At 43.6% G+C, this 22,574-nt stretch overlaps 1 protein-coding gene across 6 annotated transcripts in view; it reads left to right on the forward strand.

Moving 5' to 3' along the window:
- Positions 1 to 22,574, forward strand: part of ARHGAP22 (Rho GTPase activating protein 22) — a 164,933-nt gene that overhangs the window by 15,902 nt on the left and 126,457 nt on the right. For 4 of the 6 annotated variants that reach the window (XM_064144771.1, XM_064144774.1, XM_064144770.1 and 1 more), the window contains exons 2-3: positions 1,102 to 1,301; positions 5,325 to 5,412. In XM_064144771.1, the coding sequence (XP_064000841.1) occupies positions 1,102 to 1,301; positions 5,325 to 5,412 (288 nt within the window). The other 2 variants (XM_064144775.1, XM_064144773.1) reach the window with 2 other exon arrangements.

The following is a 22,574-nucleotide window of genomic DNA, read 5'->3' on the forward strand; positions in this document are numbered from 1 at the left end:
TCTTTGGATTTGCAGTCGACAAGAAACAGTTGCGCAGAATTAAACAGCTTAAACAATCAGAACTTGGAAAACAGTAACGTGAGAACAGGAAAAATTCTAACTAATGCCTGTGGAGCCTTGGCATTCAATCCAGCATATGTACTCATGACTCTTTGGTTCCTGCGTAAGTCTCCTGTATGAAAGATGCTTTCAAACTCACAATGATCCCAGGGTAAAATACAGACGTTTCAGGCAGAGGGAAGAAATGCTGCTAAGCCACTAAGTGTGAGCTGCATACATGTGGCCTCCTGTTAATGAGCCGCAAACAGGGAGAGACTCCATGCAGACAAAGGCATGGTGCAGAACGGCTAGTGTAGAAAAAGTGTGGTTTCTAAATCTTCCTCCTTTTAAATACTTGATTTGAAAGTCAAACTGGCCAATAGGCACTAGCACCATTGTTCTGGCCAATGAATTCAGAGCTTCCTGCCTCCTTTGACCATGCAGGCATGGTGAGGGCAGCACAAGACACCTGAGCTGAGGTGCTAAGCCCCCTAGCCCGCAAGGCTTTGCTGAGGAGAAACCCTCGCTCCTGGACCCCAGCACGACAGGAGAAGGAGAGCAAGGGTTAAACCTGCCTGGAAGGATTTATGCCATACCAGGACAGTCTGAAGTGGCAATATTTTCTTATACTCTCTCCTTCTTTCTTTTCTGTCCCACCTTACCACACTTACACATCCTCACTGGGTAAAGATCCCTTTAGGAGAGAGAGACGTTGTTATTCTCATGTGGAGCCTGAAGGCAATAATGATTTGCCACAAAGAAAGGTAATGCAGACGGTGAAGCCTTAGTGAAGGTATCATGTTGCTTACAAGACTGCTAGAGTAATCAGTACCAAAAGCTAGATGTTTCTCTTGTGTCTGACTACCATGGACTTGAATGCATATCCTGAAAAACAAGTACCTGAGGAGCATTCCTGTTATGGTGTGTCCATATCTGAGCAGAAAGTATGGGCAGTTATTTAGCCTCTCTGTGTGCTCTTACTCCTTGTTTAAAAAGTTTGTTGTGTTTTTTTGGTTTTGTTTTTGTTGTTGTTGTTAATTTACTCTGTAATTGCTTTTTCAGCCCGGTCAAAGAGCTTGGTGATGGGTGAACAGATTGGGCCTCCTTCCAGATCTTCTTCTCCAAACCCTCAAGAACGTGTGCTAAAGTGTGGCTGGCTGAAGAAACAAAGGAGCATTATGAAGAACTGGCAGCAGCGGTGGTTTGTGCTGCGTGGGGATCAGCTCTCCTATTATAAGGATGAAGAGGAAACTAAACCTCAGGTATGACTAGAGGACTGTAGGGCATGTTGAATGTGACTTCCATATGGGTCATAGTCACTGCCTTGATTGACAGTATTTCAGTTGCTTTCTATCATAGCCAAAACTCCACATGCTTAAGGAGGATCAAAGGTACAAGACATTGCAGGGAGACTTAGTTACTAGACAGGCAAGTAGCAGAGCCTGGGAGATGGCCAGGAAGTGTTTATTTAGCTGCTAGGGCATACTGACCTCCAAGGCTTAATATGGTCATCTATGACACTGCATTTTGCTGGGAAGAGCTATGGAGTTCCAGGAAGGAGTGAAAAACCTTGCTCAGTCAGCTGAGACTCATTATCTTCCAAAAAATCCATTGTTAAGCAGAGATGTGAGTCAGCTGCTTAGGGATAGCTTGCGTGGGTAGAGTACATAGATTTTGTTACCAGCACGCTGGGCTTGAGAATGGGCTCTAATATGTTCTATATATACTTGGAAGTTACTGCTTTTCTGTGCAAAATGCTTGAGAAAGACTTTACTTAAGGCTTTTGTGCCCTGTGTCTGGAAGGAGTGTGTGTCTGACAGCAGATTGGGAAACCATGTGACGATCTACAACGGAGGAAAAAGCCCCAGATAGTCTGACACCTGTCTTTTTGGACTTTGCAGAGTATGAATGAAAGAGAAGACCAATTTTCTGTGTGGAAACCACTGGTTAAATCCTGCTGTTTGATAGGTATTTGACAGTGCCCAAGAGCCATCCCATAGCAAACAATGGAAAGGAAAATGACAAAGGAAAGGAATAGGATCAGAGTATTTAGGAGCTAGCAAAGAGAGAAGTTGTCAGCTAGGTGTTAGATAACAGTTACTAAATGATAATTGAATGAACTGAATCACAGTAGGACTACTTAAAATGGTGAGCTTAGATCAGCTGTATCAGTTTGTCCAAGGGACAACAAATGTGTGCAAGAAAGCTCACCAAAGTACCTTTGTTCTTGCAAATAACTGAAGAGAATCTACTTAACTGTGTTGATTAGCTGTAGGGCAGCTTCCTGGTGACAAAGGGTAATAGACAGTCACCATGTGACTGACATGTTTAACTTGCAAATTTTGGTAGTGAATGTTTTCAGTGGTTTTTAATAAGGTGAGCATTGTGTAAGTATGTCTTTCAAGCCAAGTATTAATTAATGGAACATTTTAACTAGCTTCTTGCTACTTCACATCGTTTTTGTGAGTGTATTACTGGTCTAGCACCCATTTCTTACAATTAACTGTGGTTCTCTAAAACAAGTTGTAACAGCAGGGTAGTGCTTCTGTACTTGGGGTAAATGCAAAGCTGAGAACATTGCAATTGTTGGTCTGCAATCAACACTACAACTGGGGTGATTTTCTGCTTCTCTGACCCTTCTATATCTCCAGCTTCTTGGGATGGGATAAAGCTTACAGATGAGATGAAGAAATTAAATAAGAATTTCTTTAATACACTTGTAAAATATTCTAGTAGCATTTGAGCTAAGGAAGTTCCTAAGCTGTTGTAATACCTTCTGCATATTTGATGTAGTGATTGTTTTGACTGCCAGGTCTCTAACCAGGGTGATTGAACAGAGGGAACATAAATGAATAAACCAATGTCCCTGTAGTGCTGCCTCCTGATGAATCAAGACAGGCATTACAGTGACAGACAACCTGTGAATCATCATCACCATGCACACACTCATTATAGTCTATTATTAAGGTGCTTGATGCAGCTGTGTGCTTAATTGTTGCATATAAATTTCATTGCAGAGTGAGAATGGAAATTAGTTTCCCCTTGTGAATCTGACACACGGTAGATGCATGAGGATGTTGGCTCATGTTATGTCCCACACTTGCTTAATGAGGAATTTGGTTCATCATTATAGATAGCTGTTGTGTAAAGGCTAGAGAGACTTGAACTTGATGAAGTAACCAGTTGCACTGGGGGTTCTGCAGGCAACAGCTGGGTTTTACACTTTAAAGACAAGTACCTTAACATCCCATACAATGCATGGGGGGAGCTGGGTTCTTCTGTATCAGTAAACACAAAGAGCTTTGACCTGCCTCAAAGACTCATGTTGGAAAGGGTTTTGTTTGACTCCTGTCTCTTCTTGTTATGCATTTATCGCTGGTGTGAGCCATTTCCTGTAGGATAATACAGGACCGTGTCCTGACTACTCTTGTAACAGCTGCAAACTAGAATTTGCATCTGGCTTCAGCTAGGACCGTATGCATCCCACAGGTGATACACACTTTTGGAATCTGTAGGCAGCTATTGCTTGGGGTTCTCTGGAATGGACAATGATGCAAGCATGTCCACATGTCTTAAGAACATAGATGTTACCCTGAGACATCTTTGTTACAGGTCATGTAGATATTTTCATCAGTTGATACCTCTAATTTCTTTCGGCTCTAAAGATCTGGATTAAATATTAAGTATGGCCTGCAGCATGTGTGCAAACCTAAATCATTAGCTTGAATGAAATTGCCATTGATCTTCTATCTGCTTGATTATTTATATGTACTCTGGTAAATGGTCATATTCTTACTGCTTATCTGAAAAAGTCAAACTAGATTTATGCCATAATGTTTCAAAAGAGAAACTTCAAACAACATTGGTCTCATTGACTATTTTTATGAAAACGTGTACTTCTGGGTCCCTAGAGGGAATTTTAGCTATCTTTTATTTGAAAATAGTGCTGAAAAGCTGGAACTGTAATCAAGTGACAGGAGAATGGCTTGGTCTTACTAGCATGAAGAGGAGTTACTCTGCAGTCTTAATGAATCAAGTACTGTTGAAGCTGTATCCTGCTGTCTGCCATATGACACAGTTGCACAGTCTGCTCCATCAGACTAACTTCTGTCCCAAAGGTTAGAGGCTGAACTTGCAGTCATTGCTTTTTTTGGAGTATTTTCTTCAATGCCCTCATAAAGAAAGGGAGAGGGGAGAACTAACCCCCTAAGACCTTTTGATGCTGCCACTAACCGTCAATACATGTGCAGGTTTTTGAAGTTGCTTTGGGTTTATTTCTATTTCCAGGAGAGGAGGTAGCCTGTAGTTCTCCCTAGTTTCCAGGGGAGCTGTGGTGGCTTCGATGTTACCTGCCCCCCACACTTTGGAAATCACCCAGGCTAGGCTCAGCCAGCTCTGGAAATTTGGATGAAGCTTATATTTACAGCTTAGCAGAATATACAAGCAGATATTTACAGTGTATGCATTTTTATGCAGAAATATACAAGGTAAAAGGTAATGCAGAAACACAACTCCCCTCCCAGAAACCTGAGTCCCCAGGAGGGGCTCTCAACCACCCCTCCACCTTCTCCCACCCCTCTCAACCTTACCCCAATCCCAAGGAAGAATAGGTTAATATGATTTTCTTAACTTTGAAGATATTGTACCACCAACTATGCAGAATTATTAGTGGAATATATTGTATTATGCTTGGACTCAAGGTGAAAATTAATCTGAATTCTGGCAACATTTGAATTTAGGAAGTAAAGGGGCTCAGATTTCTTGCTAGCAAAACTGTTATCTCTTAGATTAAAAAGTAGCCCTGTTGCCTTGAAAACCTGACTTGGATGTTCTTCTCCAGTATCTTCCTGGAAACTTTTGTGTCCTGAGAGTCTCTACAAAACAGGCTATTTTCTTCAGTTGCAGATGTAAAGATTTAGAAACAGAACTTCAGACACTTCATTGCTGCAGACTGCATCCAGAAAATTGAAGGGTGAAGGAAGAGCAGATGCAGCATAAGATTAAAATTTTGCAAGGAATTATTAATTATGGAAACTATGGAGAATCATCCATGCTTGTAGTATTTGTATTCCATAGGAAAGATCATTTGGCAAGGAGGGTCCAGTGCGAGAGAAAGCAGATGCGGCAGGTGCATGATCAGATCCATCTTTTCTTGCTCAGGAAAGTGGAAAGGAGATGGACTCAGTGGAAGAGTTACGCTTAAATTTGCTGTATGCTATGCATATATTCTTTTCATTACCTTCTTTGTGGCCTTTCCCCTTTCACAGTGTTTATGTCCCTTACAGGGTTTGATATTACTGCAAGGCAATCAGGTGAATGAGCTGCCACCTAATCCAGATGAACCAGGGAAACATCTCTTTGAAATTGCCCCAGGTAGGTCAGCATTTCCTTGTACTTTGAACATATCATCTCATGCTCATTGGTGGTTATTGATGACAACTGAATTGTATTTCACTTCTAAGCATTCTGATACATTAACCAGGTTATCTTGAAAGGCTGCTTGTTATTCTTTGTGGATGTAACTGCTGCTGTGGTACCTCAAAGAAACAGTAGTTGAGCTGCTTCATGTTCCTTGATATTTTTTTTTGTTTCCTGTTTGGAGAAAGTTCCTTGCCTGGAGTGCTGTGTGGTCCCTCAAGTCTCTGTGATTTTCTGGTGGTGGGTTTGTGTGGTTTGTTTTGGGGATTTTTTGTGTGTGTGTTTGTTTGTGAGGTTTTGTTTGGTTTGGTTGGGGGTTTTTTTGTTGGTTTTGTTTTTTGTTTTTTTTTTTTTTTTTGTTTTTTTTTTTGTTTTTTTTTTTTTTTTTTTTTTTTTTTTTTTTTTTTTTTTTAGTGAGGGAAGCTAACACAGAGCACAGCACCTATGGAAAAGGGGCATCCAATAACTGAATGTAATTTCTTTCATACATAATATTCCACTTCAGTTCAGGGAAGAGGAGGGAAATTAAAAATAATTTCAAATATTTTCCTTTTAGATAAAAGATTTAAGAGAGGAACCTGTGGAAGACAAGTTGAAATTTTGTTAAGTATAAAATCTAATGACCTGTCAGCATAGTTTTAATGTTTCAAAAAGTTAATTTAATGTAAAACTTTTGAAATCCTTTTAACTCCTATTTAAATGTTTCCTGTGGACTAGCTTGGTGTCTCCAGGGTATATTTAGACTTAAGTTCCCTGATGCAGCATTTGTATTGGCTTTATTAAATTAAAATAGTTTCAGGTGACAGGATCTACAGAGAAGTAAGTTCTCATCACCAGCAGTGTTAGACCAGAGGAGTGCAAAAGATGAACCAAGTCACTTTTTCCACATTTGTCTCCCACTATCTGAAGACTGAGTTCGTGGAAACAAGGAGAAAGGCAAATGTGAATATGATAAAAAAGATGTTGATGTATTAATTTAGTCATGCTTTATTTCACAGATTGTTTCTCCTGCATGGTTTACCTGTCCATGCTTCATAGTGTGTTAGTTTCCACATGTTGATACTGTTGATAAGGTAGATAAAAGTTAGCATATTAGCCTATTAGGCAACCTTTTATTTGGAGACAGAACAAGGGGGAATGGCCTCAAGCTGAGGCTGGGTAGGTTTAGATTGGACATTAGGAAAAAGTTTTTTATGGAGAAAGTGGTCAGGCACTGGAATGAGCTGCCCAGGGAGGTGGTTGAGTCACCCACACTGGACGTGTTTAAGGGTCTCTTGGATGTGATGCTCAGGGATATGGTTTGAGGTGAATCTTTCAGAGTAGGGTTATAGGTTGGACTTAGTGATCCTGAGGGGCTTTTCCAACCTGGATGTTTCTGTGGTTCTGGTTTTAAATGCTATCCTTGAATGTTACTGTTGTAGAGACAGATGTGCTCTCACTCGCGTCTCTGGATTCTTTTTCTTACCCTCTAATCAGACTGGCTTAAAATGCCTGTGTTGCACACCCTTCTCGGGAGTTTCAGGCTTTCCCCGTGAATGTGCACCATGCTAATGCAGCAGGACTGGGGACCTGTGTGGTGGAGAGTCCCAAGGGTCACAAAACGGGCTTGAGCATGTCCTCTCTTGTCCAGACATGTTTACCTGCCTGTCTGCATTGTGGCCAGAGGCGGGAAAACAGGACAAAAGAAACCCAGAACAACCTGGTCTGGTTTAGTCTGGTCACATAAGAGGGGTTTCATGAGGCCCACGCCCCTGTCGCGTGCAAGGTGTAGGCGCCCCCATTTTTGGAGGAGAGCAGCCTGTGGGTTCTTCCTTTTTTGGGTATATTTGGGTGATTGCCAAAGGTGATTGGGTGATAGTGTGGCCAATGAGACCATTGACCTCGGCCATTGTGCTATAAAAGGGGGTAAACAGGTGAATAAGGTGCTTGTGTGCTCCTTCGTTCCTCGCTCACCCGACGGTCCCCTGCCACTTCAGCCACCTCAGCCAGCAGCCGATTCCACAGCACAGCCCACGTGGAATTCACCACAGGACTTCTGTTGAGTATTTTCCTGCATACATTTTGGGCCACAGACATTAAGACCGAGGACTAGTGAGTATTCTGAATTCTTTATTCAAGTTGCTGAAGGAATTTGATTAACCTCACAGGCAGTGAATTAAGCCTCCAGACTCTCTATTAAAGACATTTCTAAAACCTTTCAAAATTCCATTGTATAGAGACATTCTGTGAAATAGTTCTGCTAACCGCATCCAAGAACTTGTGTGGATAGTTGTAAATAAGTTTGGGGGAATTATCTTTGTATATGACACCAAGCTGGGGCAGATGTGACTGAGTTGGAGGGCAGAAGGGCTCTGCAGAGGGACCTTGACCACCTGGACAGATGGGCAGAGTCCAAGGGGATGGCGTTCAATAGCTCCAAGTGCAGGGTGCTGCACTTTGGCCACAGCAACCCCATGCAGAGATACAGGCTGGGGTCAGAGTGGCTGGAGAGCAGCCAATCAGAGAGGGATCTGGGGGTGCTGATTGATACCCGCCTGAACATGAGCCAGCAGTGTTCCCAGGTGGCCAAGAGAGCCAGTGGCATCCTGGCCTGCATCAGGAATGGTGTGGTCAGCAGGAGCAGGGAGGTCATTCTGCCCCTGTACTCTGCACTGGTTAGACCACACCTTGAGTACTGTGTTCAGTTCTGTGTCCCCCAGTTTAGGAGGGACATTGAGATGCTTGAGAGTGTCCAGAGAAGGGCAACGAGGCTGGTGAGAGGCCTTGAGCACAAGCCCTACAAGGAGAGGCTGAGGGAGCTTGGATTGTTTAGCCTGGAGAAGAGGAAGCTCAGGGGTGACCTTATTGCTGTCTACAACTACCTGAAGGGTGGTTGTGGCCAGGAGGAGGTTGCTCTCTTCTCTCAGGTGGCCAGCACCAGAACGAGAGGACACAGCCTCAGGCTGCGCCAGGGGAAATTTAGGCTCGAGGTGAGGAGAAAGTTCTTCACTGAGAGAGTCATTGGACACTGGAATGGGCTGCCTGGGGAGGTGGTGGAGTCGCCGTCCCTGGGGCTGTTCAAGGCAAGATTGGACATGGCACTTGGTGCCATGGTCTAGCCTTGAGCTCTGTGGTAAAGGGTTGGACTTGATGCTCTAGGAGGTCTCTTCCAACCTTGGTGATACTGTAATATATATTAATAAATTATTTAATAACTTTGGAAGTGGCCTCATTGCATTTCACCCCAAACTCAGATTTCATCTATCCCCTTCATAACAACCTGGGATGTGAAAGGTTTCAGTTCTGGTTGCGGCTTGATCCAAAAGAGTTACCTGAACCACAAAATGTCATGATTGAGTTTCCTCAAGATTTGTGTTTGCTCTGTTCTTCCATGTGGGAAACCAGTCATTCTGTGCTTCCTGCCCAAAATGTCATGGTATGCAAAAGAATTGTCCTGAATAGCTGGCAGTTGCCTCTCTGGAGTTGGTAGAGTGATCCTGTGTGGCTCCTTGAAAGGGGCTATCCAGAAGCATAGAAAAAAATGACACTGTTCACGCCATATTTGTGAATCCCAGGACACCTGTGTTTGGCATGCACTTGTGGTATTGCTCTTCTCTGTGTTCCCTGGAAAAAATATTCAGTCTTAGTGCACCGCTGTCCTTCCCGAAAAACTGACATGGAGATATATATATATATGGAGATATAGATGTAGATATATATATATATATATATATCAAACCATTACAGAGTGTGACTCAGCACAGGAGTTGCTGGAGAACATGGCCTGAAGAATTCCTTATTCTATTCACAGTGCATTTATTCTGTGCTGATTTTGGCTTAAATGCCTTTTCTCTTCTGCATGTGTTCTGAAATGACTGTTCTGTGTGGTTGCCAGCCTGCAGAACACCCACATAGTGAAAGGCTCTTGAAAGGATGCCAGACAGGAAAGGGAGCATGAATGATCTTGCAGGACCCAAATCGTTATTTTCTGTCACTTGCCCTCTTCCCCTGTATTAGATATGTGGCTATTATCATATCTCTGCCTAATTCTGCATTAGTTCTCCCACTGCAATATAAGTTCATGTAGCTTCCATAGGGATTATGAGATTTTAACTTTTAAGTCATCTTAACTAAGATGAGATTTTACTGTGCTTATAAGCAGTAGAGCTTTAACTAACACAGTCAAGAACAAAGTGCAGCATTCCTAAAACGTTCCCAGTGTCCTTATACCAATTTATCTGCCAGAGAGAAAAGACTGCTATCCCTCAGAAAGGAAACGTACTCCAGGCTTGAGAAAGTGTTGGACCAATTACATACAAACCCTTATTTAATCATCAATAGCTAAGGCTTTTAGCATTCTTGTTCTGAAAGTGTTGATGGAATCTTCTCACCTTTCCTCTGCTGCAGGCTGTGAGCTGCTTCCTTAAAGTAATAGCATGTCCTGTGGTGTAACAGAGCATGTATTGATTTTCTGCTGAGTAACAAGAACTAATGATGGGCATTGTGTATTATTCATGTTTCATCAAGCTCATTCCCAAGCTGTATAGTGCAGCTGGGAGAAGGGTTAAATAGGGACATGAGAGACTGTAGAATAGTTCTACAGTCAAACCAGTGTCAGATCTGGTGACAGCGCTTCCTGAAGTGCCTCCTTTGGCAAGAGATGTTCTCTATTTTCTTTTCTGGGGAGGCTGTGTAAATTTCCAAGCACCCTTTAACCCACTCATGCTTTTCTCTCTCACAGATAGTGAAGCTCAAAATGAAATGGCAGCATAAGCTGCAGGCTCGAGATGCTTTGTTCCAGTGCACATTAAGAGGTTGTGTGTGTTGGGAGAGGGAGGGGATGTCAGTTTATGAGATTAGCAGGGTAGGATGAAGTCAGGTGCAGAGCTTTAACTATCTGGGATAATCATCACAGAGGCAATGGCCTTTTTGGGTAGAAATTACCACTGTATGTTGCTCAGGAGGGGAATCCAAATGTGGTATCAGAAACAGAAGCTACCTGATCACTAGGGGCAATAAAGCAAACACACCTTAGTCTGAGGTTACAGTGTGATTTAAAAGTCATGTAAAGCAGCACAGGGATTGACCTCTGAGAATGTCTTAAGGAATACTCATGGATTAGAAGGTGAGACCTTAGGAGCATATAGGAATTTGTTTCTAATGCCTTGTAGCTAACAGCCTGCCAAGTTTTTATTCTTTGGTCTTTGCAGCACTGAGATGAGATGTTCATGTTTCTTTGCAGAACTGGAGATAATTCTCTTATGTGCTAAGGCTTTCAGAGTCAAGGAAGTGGAGGGGTAAAAAGCTTCAGAATTTAGAAGGTAAAAGCATTGTCTTCAGATATGGCAAAAGTTATTACCAACTATCTGGAGAACAGCTTTTATTTGCAAGAAACTTGATGATTTTTAAGAAGATTCTTCTATTCTACTTCAGAGTAGAATCAGTTTCACGGAGCATGAGGTGAAAGATCGAAACATGAGCATGTTTTTTTTTTTCCACGGGTTACCTGGTACCTGTGGCTAACATCATCTCCTGTGGTGCAGGAGATTCTGTTCTGCTGGAGTTAGACCAGGAGCCTGAACTGTTTGCATAGTAGACAAGCGACTAAGGGACTACTGCTGGATTTTTTTTCTGGGCAAGATGTTTTTGCTGCATTTTTTTCCTATTAATTATTTCTAGAGTAATGATTTTGTCCAAATAAACTGTATACTTTTCTATTTCAACAGACTAGTGTGTTATAGTTAAAAGCAGCCTTGCTGAAAAATTCCTGCCCAGAACTCGTGGTACGCATCTTGTCATCAGTGATAAGGAGACAATGTTGCTAACCCCTGTTTCTTGACACGATGCGTTCTGCCAAAGTGACAGCTCATAGCACAGTCTTTGTGTGAAAGTAAGAATCTGTTTTGTGATACGTCGAACTTGCTTTCACTGGAAACTGCTGCTGAAAGGGAGTTGATCTTGCTTTTTCCCTTTCCTTGTGGCATATTCTCCAGTATCTAATCTTATCTCTCACTTCAGCTTTTATGATTAAAAAAACCAACAACAACAACAAAAAAAAACCCCAATAACCACAAAAAAAAAAAAAAACCAACCCCACAACAACAACAACAAAAAATTCCAAACCATCTGGAGAGGTTGTGGAGTCTCCTTCTCTAGAGATCTTCAAAACCCACCTGAACCCATTCCTATGTGACCTGCCATAAGTGGTCCTGCCTTGGCAGGGAAATTGGACTAGATGATTTCTGCGATTCCTTTCCAACCTCTAACACTCTATGAGTTTGTGACTTAAGGCTGATTTAACTGATCATGATGAAAACTGCACCTTCAGGTTGCTTTTCATGCTCCAGCTAAGTACCACCCCTAAAGAGAGCTTTTAGCATCTCAGTCCTCTTCAAAACTCTTGTCTTAGGCTTTCTGAAGACTCTGTGTAAAGACTGTCTATGATTGGTTCCCATGTAGGTTGCTTTCAAAGCTTTAGACATGAGAGCTCTGTGGCACACTCTTCAATTTATTATAAATACTGAGCTCAGTATAGGCAGCTTGCCCTTACAAAAGGGACCTGCATTAAATAGTAACCCCTTTCAAGCTGGGCTGGTGGTTGTGTTCTGCTAGCAGTTCAGCTGGGGCAGAGTGAAATACCCTATCCAGGAACTTCTATGCAGAAGCTCTTTCATTGTCTTGTGTGTGCTACACAAGTAGTAAGAAATCAAGAAAGAAAGAACTAGAAAGTGGCAATCCTAACTCTTACAGGGACAGTATATGTTGACTGCTTGTTCTGCAGAGTCAGTCAGTGCTGTTGGCAGTGTCCTCCAGAGCAACTGGAGTGGCAGCTCGTTTGTCTTATCCTAATAGGTTGATTGATGCCTACAAAGCATTCTGCTCTGTGGTACACTTTTATATCCTTGGGGATCGACATCAATTAAGTTATTTTTGTGGCCATTCTATCTCACTTCCTGTTGAGATGGTGTGTAATTAAAATACCTGGAGGGGAAATTCGGAGTTCAGACATTAAAAATCAGTCTGAGTTTTCTATTATTCAATGCAAATTACAATTCTAGCTAACATCAGGAAACTGAATTTGCCACTGGTAATTAAATTTACTCCTGAAGTCTACAGCTGATAATTGACTGTGCATATCTGAATATGTGATGATGTTGATATTTCGAGAGTTTTAGGTTTCTGGTTTGATGCACAGCACATTGACTGAGGAAATGTAGTTTCAGCAATGTACTGTGTAAACACTTAGCAAATGAGAGAGCTTTTGGTCATCAGAGCATCTCTGGCACTTCATTGACCTGCAGAAGAAGATTGACGGTCATGGTTTTGCAGTGGAGAGCAACAGTTGATCTGTGTTTAACATTCCTAGAGGTCTGAAGTTGAGGGCATGCAAATATTTGTATGTCACTCGAAGTGATAACTGTTTTTTGGAACATGAAATAGACTTTCAGTCGAACTATCTTTCAAAAGGACTGCCCAGAATGATAAAATTACATGCTGCCTTTGCAGTCACAGAGTCTGGAAACTGGTTTATTATCTTACAGATTGGGTTGAAGACCTTCAAGGTCTTAGCACTAATATAGCGATAGGTGCATCTGCTTGCCTTTTGCCAGCTGCAGAATCTCTTTTTCACGTGCAAGAAAAGTGCAGCCTGTGTCTCCTTGGAAGTGTGAAACTTGCACCTCCATGCCTAAGGTTTGATCCATTTTTGTTACGTTCAGCTTGCGCCGTCCGCTGCTCAGCACTAGATGGCGCTGTTTCTTTCCACCGTGAGCTTAGGCTCAGAGTGGTTTAGGTTGGAAGGGACCTCCTAAACCAAGATCATCCAGTTCCAACTCCCCGCCACGGGCAGGGACACCTCCCCCTAGAAGAGCTCGCTCAAGACCTCATGCAGCCTGGCCTTGAACACCTCCAAGGAAGAAGCATCCACAACCTCCCTGGGCAACTTGTTCCAGTGTCTCACCACCCTTACTATAAAGACCCCTTTCCTAACATCTAGTTTGAATCTCCCCTCTTCCAGTTTAAACTCATTACCCTTCATCCTGTCATTACAAGACCTTGTAAATAGTCTCTCCCCAGTCTTCCCGTAGGCGTCCTTCAGATATTGGAAGGCTACAGTAAGGTCTCCTCAAAGCCTTCACTTCTTCAGGCTGAAGAGCCCCAGCTTTTGTGGCCTGTCCTCGTAGCAGAGATGCTCCAGCCCTCTGATCATCTTCGTGGCCCTCCTCTGGACTCCCTCCAACAGTTTTATGTCCTTCTTATGTTGGGGGCTCCAGAACTGCACACAGTGCTCCAGGTGGGGTCTGACAAGAGCATAGGAAAGGGGGAGAATCCCCTCCCTTGCCCTGCTGGCCATGCTTCTCTTGATGTCCAGATGCTGAGTCATCTGGACACCCACAAGTCCATGGGACCAGATGGGATCCATCCCAGGGTGCTGAGAGAGCTGGCAGCTGAGCTGGCCAAGCCGCTCTCCATCATTTTCCAGCAGTCCTGGCTCACTGGAGAGGTCCCAGGAGACTGGAAAATGGCCAACGTGGTCCCCATCCACAAGAAGGGTCGGATGGAGGAACCTGGGAACTACAGACCCGTCAGCCTGACCTCAGTGCCAGGGAAACTGATGGAGCAGGTTATCTTGGGGGTGATAAGAGCGCACCTAAGGGATGGCAAAGGGCTCAGGTCCAGCCAACATGGTTTTAGGAAGGGCAGATCCTTCCTCTCCAACCTGATCTCCTTCTATGATCAGGTGACCCGCTTGGTGGATGTGGGGAGGCCTGTGGATGTGGTCTATCTGGACTTCAGCAAGGACTTTGGCACTGTCCCCCACAGCAAACTGCTGGCTAAGCTGTCAGCCCATGGCTTAAATGGCAACACTCTGTGCTGAGTTAGGAACTGGCTGGAGGGCCAAGCCCAGAGAGTGGTGGTGAATGGAGCCACATCCAGGTGGCGGCCAGTCACTAGTGGTGTCCCTCAGGGATCTGTGCTGGGCCCCATCCTCTTTAACATCTTCATAGATGATCTGGATGAGGGCATGGAGTCAGTCATCAGCAAGTTTGCAGATGACACCAAGCTGGGGGCAGATGTGGCTGAGTTGGAGGGCAGAAGGGCTCTGCAGCGGGACCTTGACTGCCTGGACAGATGGGCAGAGTCCAATGGGATGGCATTCAGTAGCTCCAAGTGCAGGGTGCTGCACTTTGGCTACAACAACCCCATGCAGAGATACAGGCTGGGGTCGTAGTGGCTGGAGAGCAGCCAGACAGAGGGATCTGGGGGTGCTGATCAATACCTGCCTGAACATGAGCCAGCAGTGTGCCCAGGTGGCCAAGAGAGCCAGTGGCATCCTGGCCTGCATCAGGAATGGTGTGGTCAGCAGGAGCAGGGAGGTCATTCTGCCCCTGTACCCTGCACTGGTTAGACCACACCTTGAGTACTGTGTTCAGTTCTGGGCCCCCCAGTTTAGGAGGGACATTGAGATGCTTGAGCGTGTCCAGAGAAGGGCGACGAGGCTGGTGAGAGGCCTTGAGCACAGCCCTACGAGGAGAGGCTGAGGGAGCTGGGATTGTTTAGCCTGGAGAAGAGGAGGCTCAGGGGTGACCTTATTGCTGTCTACAACTACCTGAGGGGTGGTTGTGGCCAGGAGGAGGTTGCTCTCTTCTCTCAGGTGGCCAGCACCAGAACGAGAGGACACAGCCTCAGGCTGCGCCAGGGGAAATTTAGGCTGGAGGTGAGGAGAAAGTTCTTCACTGAGAGAGTCATTGGACACTGGAATGGGCTACCTGGGGAGGTGGTGGAGTCGCCATCCCTGGGGCTGTTCAAGGCAGGATTGGACATGGCACTTGGTGCCATGGTCTAGCCTTGAGCTCTGTGGTAAAGGGTTGGACCTGATGATCTATGAGGTCTCTTCCAACCCTGATAATACTGTGATACTGTGATGTCTGGTCTGTGTGTACACACTGCCAGCTCATGTTGAGCTTTTCATCTACCCAGACCCCCAGGTCCTTTTCCTCAGGGCTGTTCTCCAGCCATTCACCACCCAGCCTATATTTGTGCTTGGGATCGGGCTGACCCAGGTGCAGGACCTTACACTTGGCCTTGTTGAATTTCATGTGGTTGGCCTTGGCCCACCTCTCCAGCCTGTCCAGGTCCCTCTGGATGGCATCCTTTCCCTCTAGCAAGTTGATTGTGCCACACAGCTTGGTGTTGTCTACAAACTTGCTGAGGGTGCACTCTATTCCTCTGTCCATGTCACTGACAAAGATGTTAAACAGCAATGGTCCTAGCACTGACCCCTGAGGGACACCACTTGTCACCACGTGGACGTTGTGCCATTGATCACCACTCTCTGTGTGTGACCATCCAGCCAATTCCTTATCCAGCAAGTGCTCCACCCATCAAGTCTGTGTTTTTCCAGTTTGGTGACCAGGATATCATGTGGGACAGAGTCAAATGCCTTACTCAGGTCCAGGTAGATGGTGTTAGTTCCCTTCCCTCATCCGCTGTTGCTGTGACTTCATCATAAAAAGCCACTAAATTTGTCAGGCGTGATTTGCCCTTGGTGAAGCCATTGCTGGTTACCACCAATCACCTCTGCTTTGTTTTACTGTTCATTAGTATTCCCTCAAAATCAGATTGTCATGGAGGGGTTTTCTCTATTCTTCCCCTGTTAGGGGGAGGTGAGAAATTAATTTGAGGCGGTTTTGATTTTTTATAAATTTTTTAATTAAAATTAATATTTACAAATTTACACCACCCCCAACCACTATGAAATCAAGTTCATCTGCAAGTTTATGAAAATAGCTTTGGGATATATATTTACAGGTATTGATTATCAAATGGAAATATCAAATTATTAACAATTATTGACAGAGAGAAAGATTCTTAGGCTTAATGCCTCTTAACCACTCTAGTGTTTGCCCAGTAGGGGCTGAAACTGTGTGTGCTCTTCAGATAGAGATAACTTATATTACAAAGGTTTAAAGCTTATTAGGTGTGCTGCTCTTGAGTATTAATCACTAATCACCCTCCCGGGAATCTGTCTCAGCATGTGCCCAGTATTGGGGTCTTGGTGAGCTGGAGTCTGTCCCGGCTTGCAAAGCATGATAAAGTTTCCCAGTCTCTGGGGTAACAGTATTTCTCTAACCTTCTCTCCTGGGGTGAAGTAGTCTCTGCCTCGGTGCTGTGGCTTCTGGATGCTGTGCGTGTCCAGGGATGATCAGCTGGCAGGAATTCCAGGTGCAGGAGAAGGATTTTTCCGTGTGGTCTCTGACACGATCTGGCAGCTAGCAGGCTGTGTTTGCAGGTTTGCAGACCATCTGGGAAGGGGTCTGCTGGCTCTGGGTCTTTCCAGAGTTACAGAATAGCTGGCAAGCAGTATCTATGCCGGGCAAGCAGGGTCTATGCCGTGCTGCATGGAGACTAATGCTCCGTAGATGAATCAAGATAGCTCTAGGCTTAGGCAGGGGGTTCTCGGCTCCCCATATATGTATGGTGCAGGCATGAATGTGCTCTGCTTCTCAAAGGATTCGCAGGTAGCTTGACTGCGCCTTGAGATTAATGAATGAGGTCTGAGCCTCTGTAATGCTTGCAAGTGAGTAAGGCCTGATCCTGTGTCTAGGCCATTCAAGCGAGGTCAGGGCAGCAGGATGCTGCTGTGGATCAGAGCTGAGTCTAAATGCTCTAAGCTTCTGAACAGTTTGAACCTCTGGACTGTCTGAACAGACTGAACACGTGGTGCTGCTGTGCACCCCTCTTTATGGACTCTGGGCCAAGATTTGTGGCTCATTGGACATCTAAAATGACCAATCAGGTTGGCAGTAAGCCAAACCTTGCCCCAGTAGGCAGTAGAGACGTGCATGGACCTCCAGTAGGGATTACCTGGGCAGACCCCAGGGGCACACGGGCTGGGCATGTGTGTTATGCAATTTGTTTGCTGCCTCGTGGGTCCTGGCAGAAGAACATGTCTGGGCATGTAGAGGCATAGAAAAAGCCTCAGTTTTGGGGCTGCTGCCCCTCCACCACACAGATCATCAAGCAAGAATTCCCTAGCAATGTCATTGCCCAGCCTGTGGAGCTAATGCTGTGCTCTGTGGGCAGAACACAGTATTGCAAGCATTTTTGCACATCTACCCTGCCATGGGCATCTTTATCTCTAAATCTGCAAGATGCAAGTAACCGAATGCTTTCAGCTGCTGTTGCAGATGCCCAAATCGAGTCTTCAAAACATGCAAGTTCAGATTTTTTTGCTCACTTAAGAGGAAAACAAGACATGTTTTATATGGAAGAGCAAAACATGTTCTACACAGACATGTGTAGTAATGACTGCATGGGGAAGCCACTTGAACCTGGGTCTCCACACTTTCAGGTTAACACACTGACCCAGGGGTTGCTGGGCATTTTGTGGCACCTGACTGTTTTTCCCTTCTCCCATTCTGAGCTCAATAAACCCAGTTTTCAAAATCTGTGTCTTCAGACATTTCCAGTTTAAATGAATTGGCATTTTCCCCTTCTGTCTGAGTGTGAGGGTGAAGGAGTTTGATCAAATCTCCCACTGCATTGCTGCTTTAGGGATCTGCTGGTTAGAACAAAAGATGCCAATTGTCCTCTTGCTCTTTGTGCCTCCTTTCCTAATCATACTTTTTTTTTAATCCAGTGGGAAAAAACCAGCTCATGTGGTCTATCTAGACCTTGACTTCTTCCTCTGTACTCAGCACTGGTCAGGCCACACCATGAGTACCGTGTCCAGTTCTGGGTCACTCAATTCAAGAGAGATGTTGACATGCTGGAATGTGTCCAGAGAAGGGCAACAAAGCTGGTGAGGGGTCTGGAATGCAAACCCTGTGAGGAGAGGCTGAGGGAGCTGGGGTTGTTTAGCTTTGGGAAGAGGAGGCTCGGGGGTGACCTCATTGCTGTCTACAACTACCTGAAGGGAGGCTGTAGTCAGTCTGTCCTGCCAGGCAACCAGCAACAGAACAAGGGGACACAGTCTCAAGTTGTGCCGGGGTAGGTATAGGCTGGATGTTAGGAGGAAGTTCTTCCCAGAGAGAGTGATTGGCATTGGAATGGGCTGCCCAGGGAGGTGGTGGAGTCACCATCCCTGGAGGTGTTGAAGAAAAGACTGGATGAGGCACTCAGTGCCATGGTCTAATTGACTGGATAGGGCTGTGTGCTAGGTTGGACTGGATGATCTTGGAGGTCTCTTCCAACCTGGTTAATTCTATGATTTAGCATAAATAGAAGTATCAATCAGATGCCAGTCTTTCTAGGCCTGTGTTATGTAAATGGTTTTGAGATGAACAGCTATTACTTGATTAAGTTAATGGAGGGCCCACTTTCCCTCATGCAGACAGCAGACACAGACAAGTCAAATCTTCTGCAAGTGAGGCATCTCTGCTTACTTGCATTGAATACTTGCATTGAATACTTGACTGTGCCCTGTCAATGAATACTACTGAAAAAAGAACATGAAAAAAGGGACTGAATGTTGCCTTCTAGGTTAATTTAGCCTTACTGATTTCTACAGTGTTGTATTCTGTCTAATGAAGTATCCCTACAACTTGACCAATATTCTATTGCCTGCTTCAGGTGATGACTCATTGCTGGTGAAGGTCTTTGGACTGCAGCCAGACTTTTGTACAGTAAGGTTATTAGACTGCTCTTTCTCCCTGAGGGCTGTGAGGCTCTCTGATAGTTTAAGAACGCTTTGGCTCACATGATGTTGTCAGCTTGAAACATCTTGAAGGGCATCAGGAGGCATCTACAGCCTGTAAGTTTTCTTTTTTTTTAACTTTGTTTGTTTTTTTGCTGTGTGTTTTGGGTTTTCTTTCCCCTAGAATATGCAATGCCCAAGGCTTATATTTGCATTTGGCAAGCAAAGATTCTGCCACATGAAATAAACAAGAGCTAGCCTTTGTTTCATTAGAGGTGTTTGATGTATTCCAAGTTGTACTGTCTACAAACCTCAGTGCTCTGAGGCCCTGGACCCTTTAAAGTATGCCTGGAAACAGACTATGACAGCATATGTGTTCTGCTGTCCTGTAATTTGCACCTCCAGGAGTACTTCTGCATCTAATTCATGGTCAGTAGCACTTACCTGTCTTTATATTATTTTTCACAACTTCAACTGCAACAGCATGAAGCCCACTGGAAAAGAAGCATGAGACTTAAGGGGCTTCATGAATAGCTTTTCTGCTAGTAAAGATTATTGAGATGTAACACCTGACTGTTCTTGAGCAGTTTTAACTCATTGTAGTTCTCAAAGTGGAATATGTCTTCACAAGCATTTTGTGTGGCTGCTCTTTGGGCACAGAAACATTGCTCCGTAAGACCATGGCATGTTGTTGCTGGAGTGCATAGGCAAAATTTGATTCCACCAGGTTGCCTTTTTAGTGCAGATTAGGTATGACTTTTGAATTTTTCCTGATGAGATGCTCCAGAGTAAGCTGTGCTGTTGAGTATTCTGACTTGAGTACAGTATTTTAAGCCCAAAAGCATGTGTGGTTAGTAGAGATTTCTTTTACCCCCAAGCATTTATGTGCAAGAAGAGCTTTGCTCCATTAAGATATGTTTATCGATCTGTCAGCATGATCAGTTATATAATGTCTCTCCTATATTTCATGTTAATTTGTTAGAAATCAAGTCTTCAGTGCTGCTTGCAGCTTGTGTGCTGCTGCTGCAGGTTAAGCTTTGTTCTGCCTCAGTAGCAGCTCTCCACAGGATTTAATGCAATTTTTGGGATCCCTGAAGCAAAGAAAAAAATGCTCTAGTAGGTTAGCACAATGAAGTAAATAAAATAAGATACACGATGTGTGGCTAAATAGTTCATAGCACACAGCAATTTCTAGTGGTAGCAAAAATAAGGATTAAAGGTCAACATCAGCATGAATTAAAAAAAAAAAATCCAGCTTAAAAGAAATTTACTGCTTAGATGCCTGCTCCACAAGTATTTTACTAACTCAGTAATCTGAGAGGAGTTGATCTAAGTTTTGTGGGACTGGGCCATTTATTTGAAGTTCACCTGCAGTTCAGTAGGTTAACTCTTATCCCTAGCTGATCTGGCATAGTCATGTGAAATTACAAATAAAACACATTTCAGATTAATTTGCAGGGTTGGGTTGGTTGCATGAGCTGGTGATGCAGTCAGGTTCACTCACTTTTATCCTTCAGTGTTCCTAGGGAGTACTTTCCTCTGTTTTCTGTACTTGAGCTTTTTAAGGGTCAGGTGTCTGCTGAGTTCACTTTCTGTATGTCTGATACTAGGAGAAGTAAATAGCTGGTGGATGGATAATGATACTTTGTTTATTTGAGGTGGATTATTATTTTTTTATAATACTCTGTGGATCATCACCAGTCAGTGAATGCATTTATCCACTTGCTTTATAACAACAAGAATAGTGAAAACATTTCTTTGACTCTAGCTGTAAAATTTTGTGGACAGGGAGTAGCAGCTGATTTTGTTATTCATTTATTTATTCTTTTTGTCTTTCTGTGTGTGTGTGCCTGCTATGCTCCCGCTGTTGTCTTTACAGAACTGCTGCAACATCTGCAGCATTTAATGGCTTGTGTGTTTACTCTGGTTTCCTACCTGCTTTGAGGTGCTGTGGATTTGATTTCTGTGCCTTGTACAGCAGACGCAGGCTATGAAGAACAGAGAGAAATACAAACACTCTCAAACTACATCAGTCACACTGCATTCCTCTAAGGCAGCACTGCTGATAGTGTTGCAGTAGCTGTCAGTGCTAGTATCTTAATTACTTATTGTAATACACTAACTTAAAAGTACTGTCTGGAAGTCATTCTGGGAAGCAAAGGTAAGAAAAATAAAACACATTTCCCTTTCATACAGCCTGCACAAGTGTGGGGAAAGGGAGGCAAAACTGATAATGTGCTGCTCTAGCATCCAAAAGGAACTATAACTAGGAAACTGTTATCTGGTGTGTTAATGAAACTGCATCTTTGAATGGTGCACTAATGCCAGTTCAAAGTGGCAGCTGGCCTGCTGTCAAGCAGCTGTGAGAGTTCACAGGCAAAACCTACTCTGTTTGAAATACTTTAGGGATGACTTGTGTGCTATCAGTGAGAACCAGTTTGCACTGGACTTTCTGAACTTCATAGAGAGGGGGAAGAAATACAGCAAAGATGTATTGCCTAGGGCATAACACTTAAGATTTATACTTTGAACAGTCATACAATAAGTAATAAGAACTTAATGTTACATTGTAAAAGCTTTCTTTGCCCTTCACAAGCTACTTATGTATTTCCAAAGTACTGATTACCTGTGATGAGTGGAGGAGGAAGGCTGTGGTGATGAAGTGACTTATGTGGTTCTTTTTAATGATTTTTTTTTTCAGTCCCAGATTTTTACCCTACACACATGCCTCTGCTTAGCCTCACTCTTTGGTAGGGTTCTACCAACTTGCTTATAAAATAGATGCCTGTGAAGTTGCTTGTAGGATTTTTCTTGTGTTATGCAGGAACTTAGACTGGGTTATCACATGGATCCCTCTTGGCCTTAGTGTTTATGAATAAGTTTGGAAAGACAGGGAAGTAAGTCAGTCTGACACCTGAACTGTTGAAAAGACAGGATCTAAGGAACTAGTGTGCATGAAAAGCAGTAAAGCCATAGGAAATACTGACACAAATCGTATAAAATAAATTCTATAATGAGTTAAATTTGTCTGTGTTAAAATGAACAAATTATAAGAATATCTGTCTTTTTCCATCAGTTGCTTAGATATATTAAGCAAGAGGTGAATGTGGAATCCTTACCATGTCCAGAATGAATGGGATTTTTATTTTATTTTAGGTCACAAGTTTTTCTAATACATAGCATTCTGTAAATGTTTGGATATTGGATTCACATGTATTTCAGAGCCCTGAGAACAATTCCTCCTTTCTGATATTTTTATGCTCTATAGAGCACTGAACTTGAGCACAGCCTGTTGATTTGGTTAAGTCTTTCGGTTTAAAGGTGAGACATTATGACAGTTTTGCTTGAGACCTAATTATTAACTGGTATGGCTGTGTTTCACATCTCTTTATTCTATTTTATTTCTTTACCTTATTTTATTTTATTTGGGGTAAGGCTTTTAACTCCCAGTGTTAGTTACCTCTATAGCTTTCTTACAGGACATGCATAAGTATGCCTC

Source organism: Pogoniulus pusillus, chromosome 6, assembly GCF_015220805.1.
Source record: "Pogoniulus pusillus isolate bPogPus1 chromosome 6, bPogPus1.pri, whole genome shotgun sequence".
In the NCBI taxonomy this organism is placed as follows: domain Eukaryota; kingdom Metazoa; phylum Chordata; class Aves; order Piciformes; family Lybiidae; genus Pogoniulus; species Pogoniulus pusillus.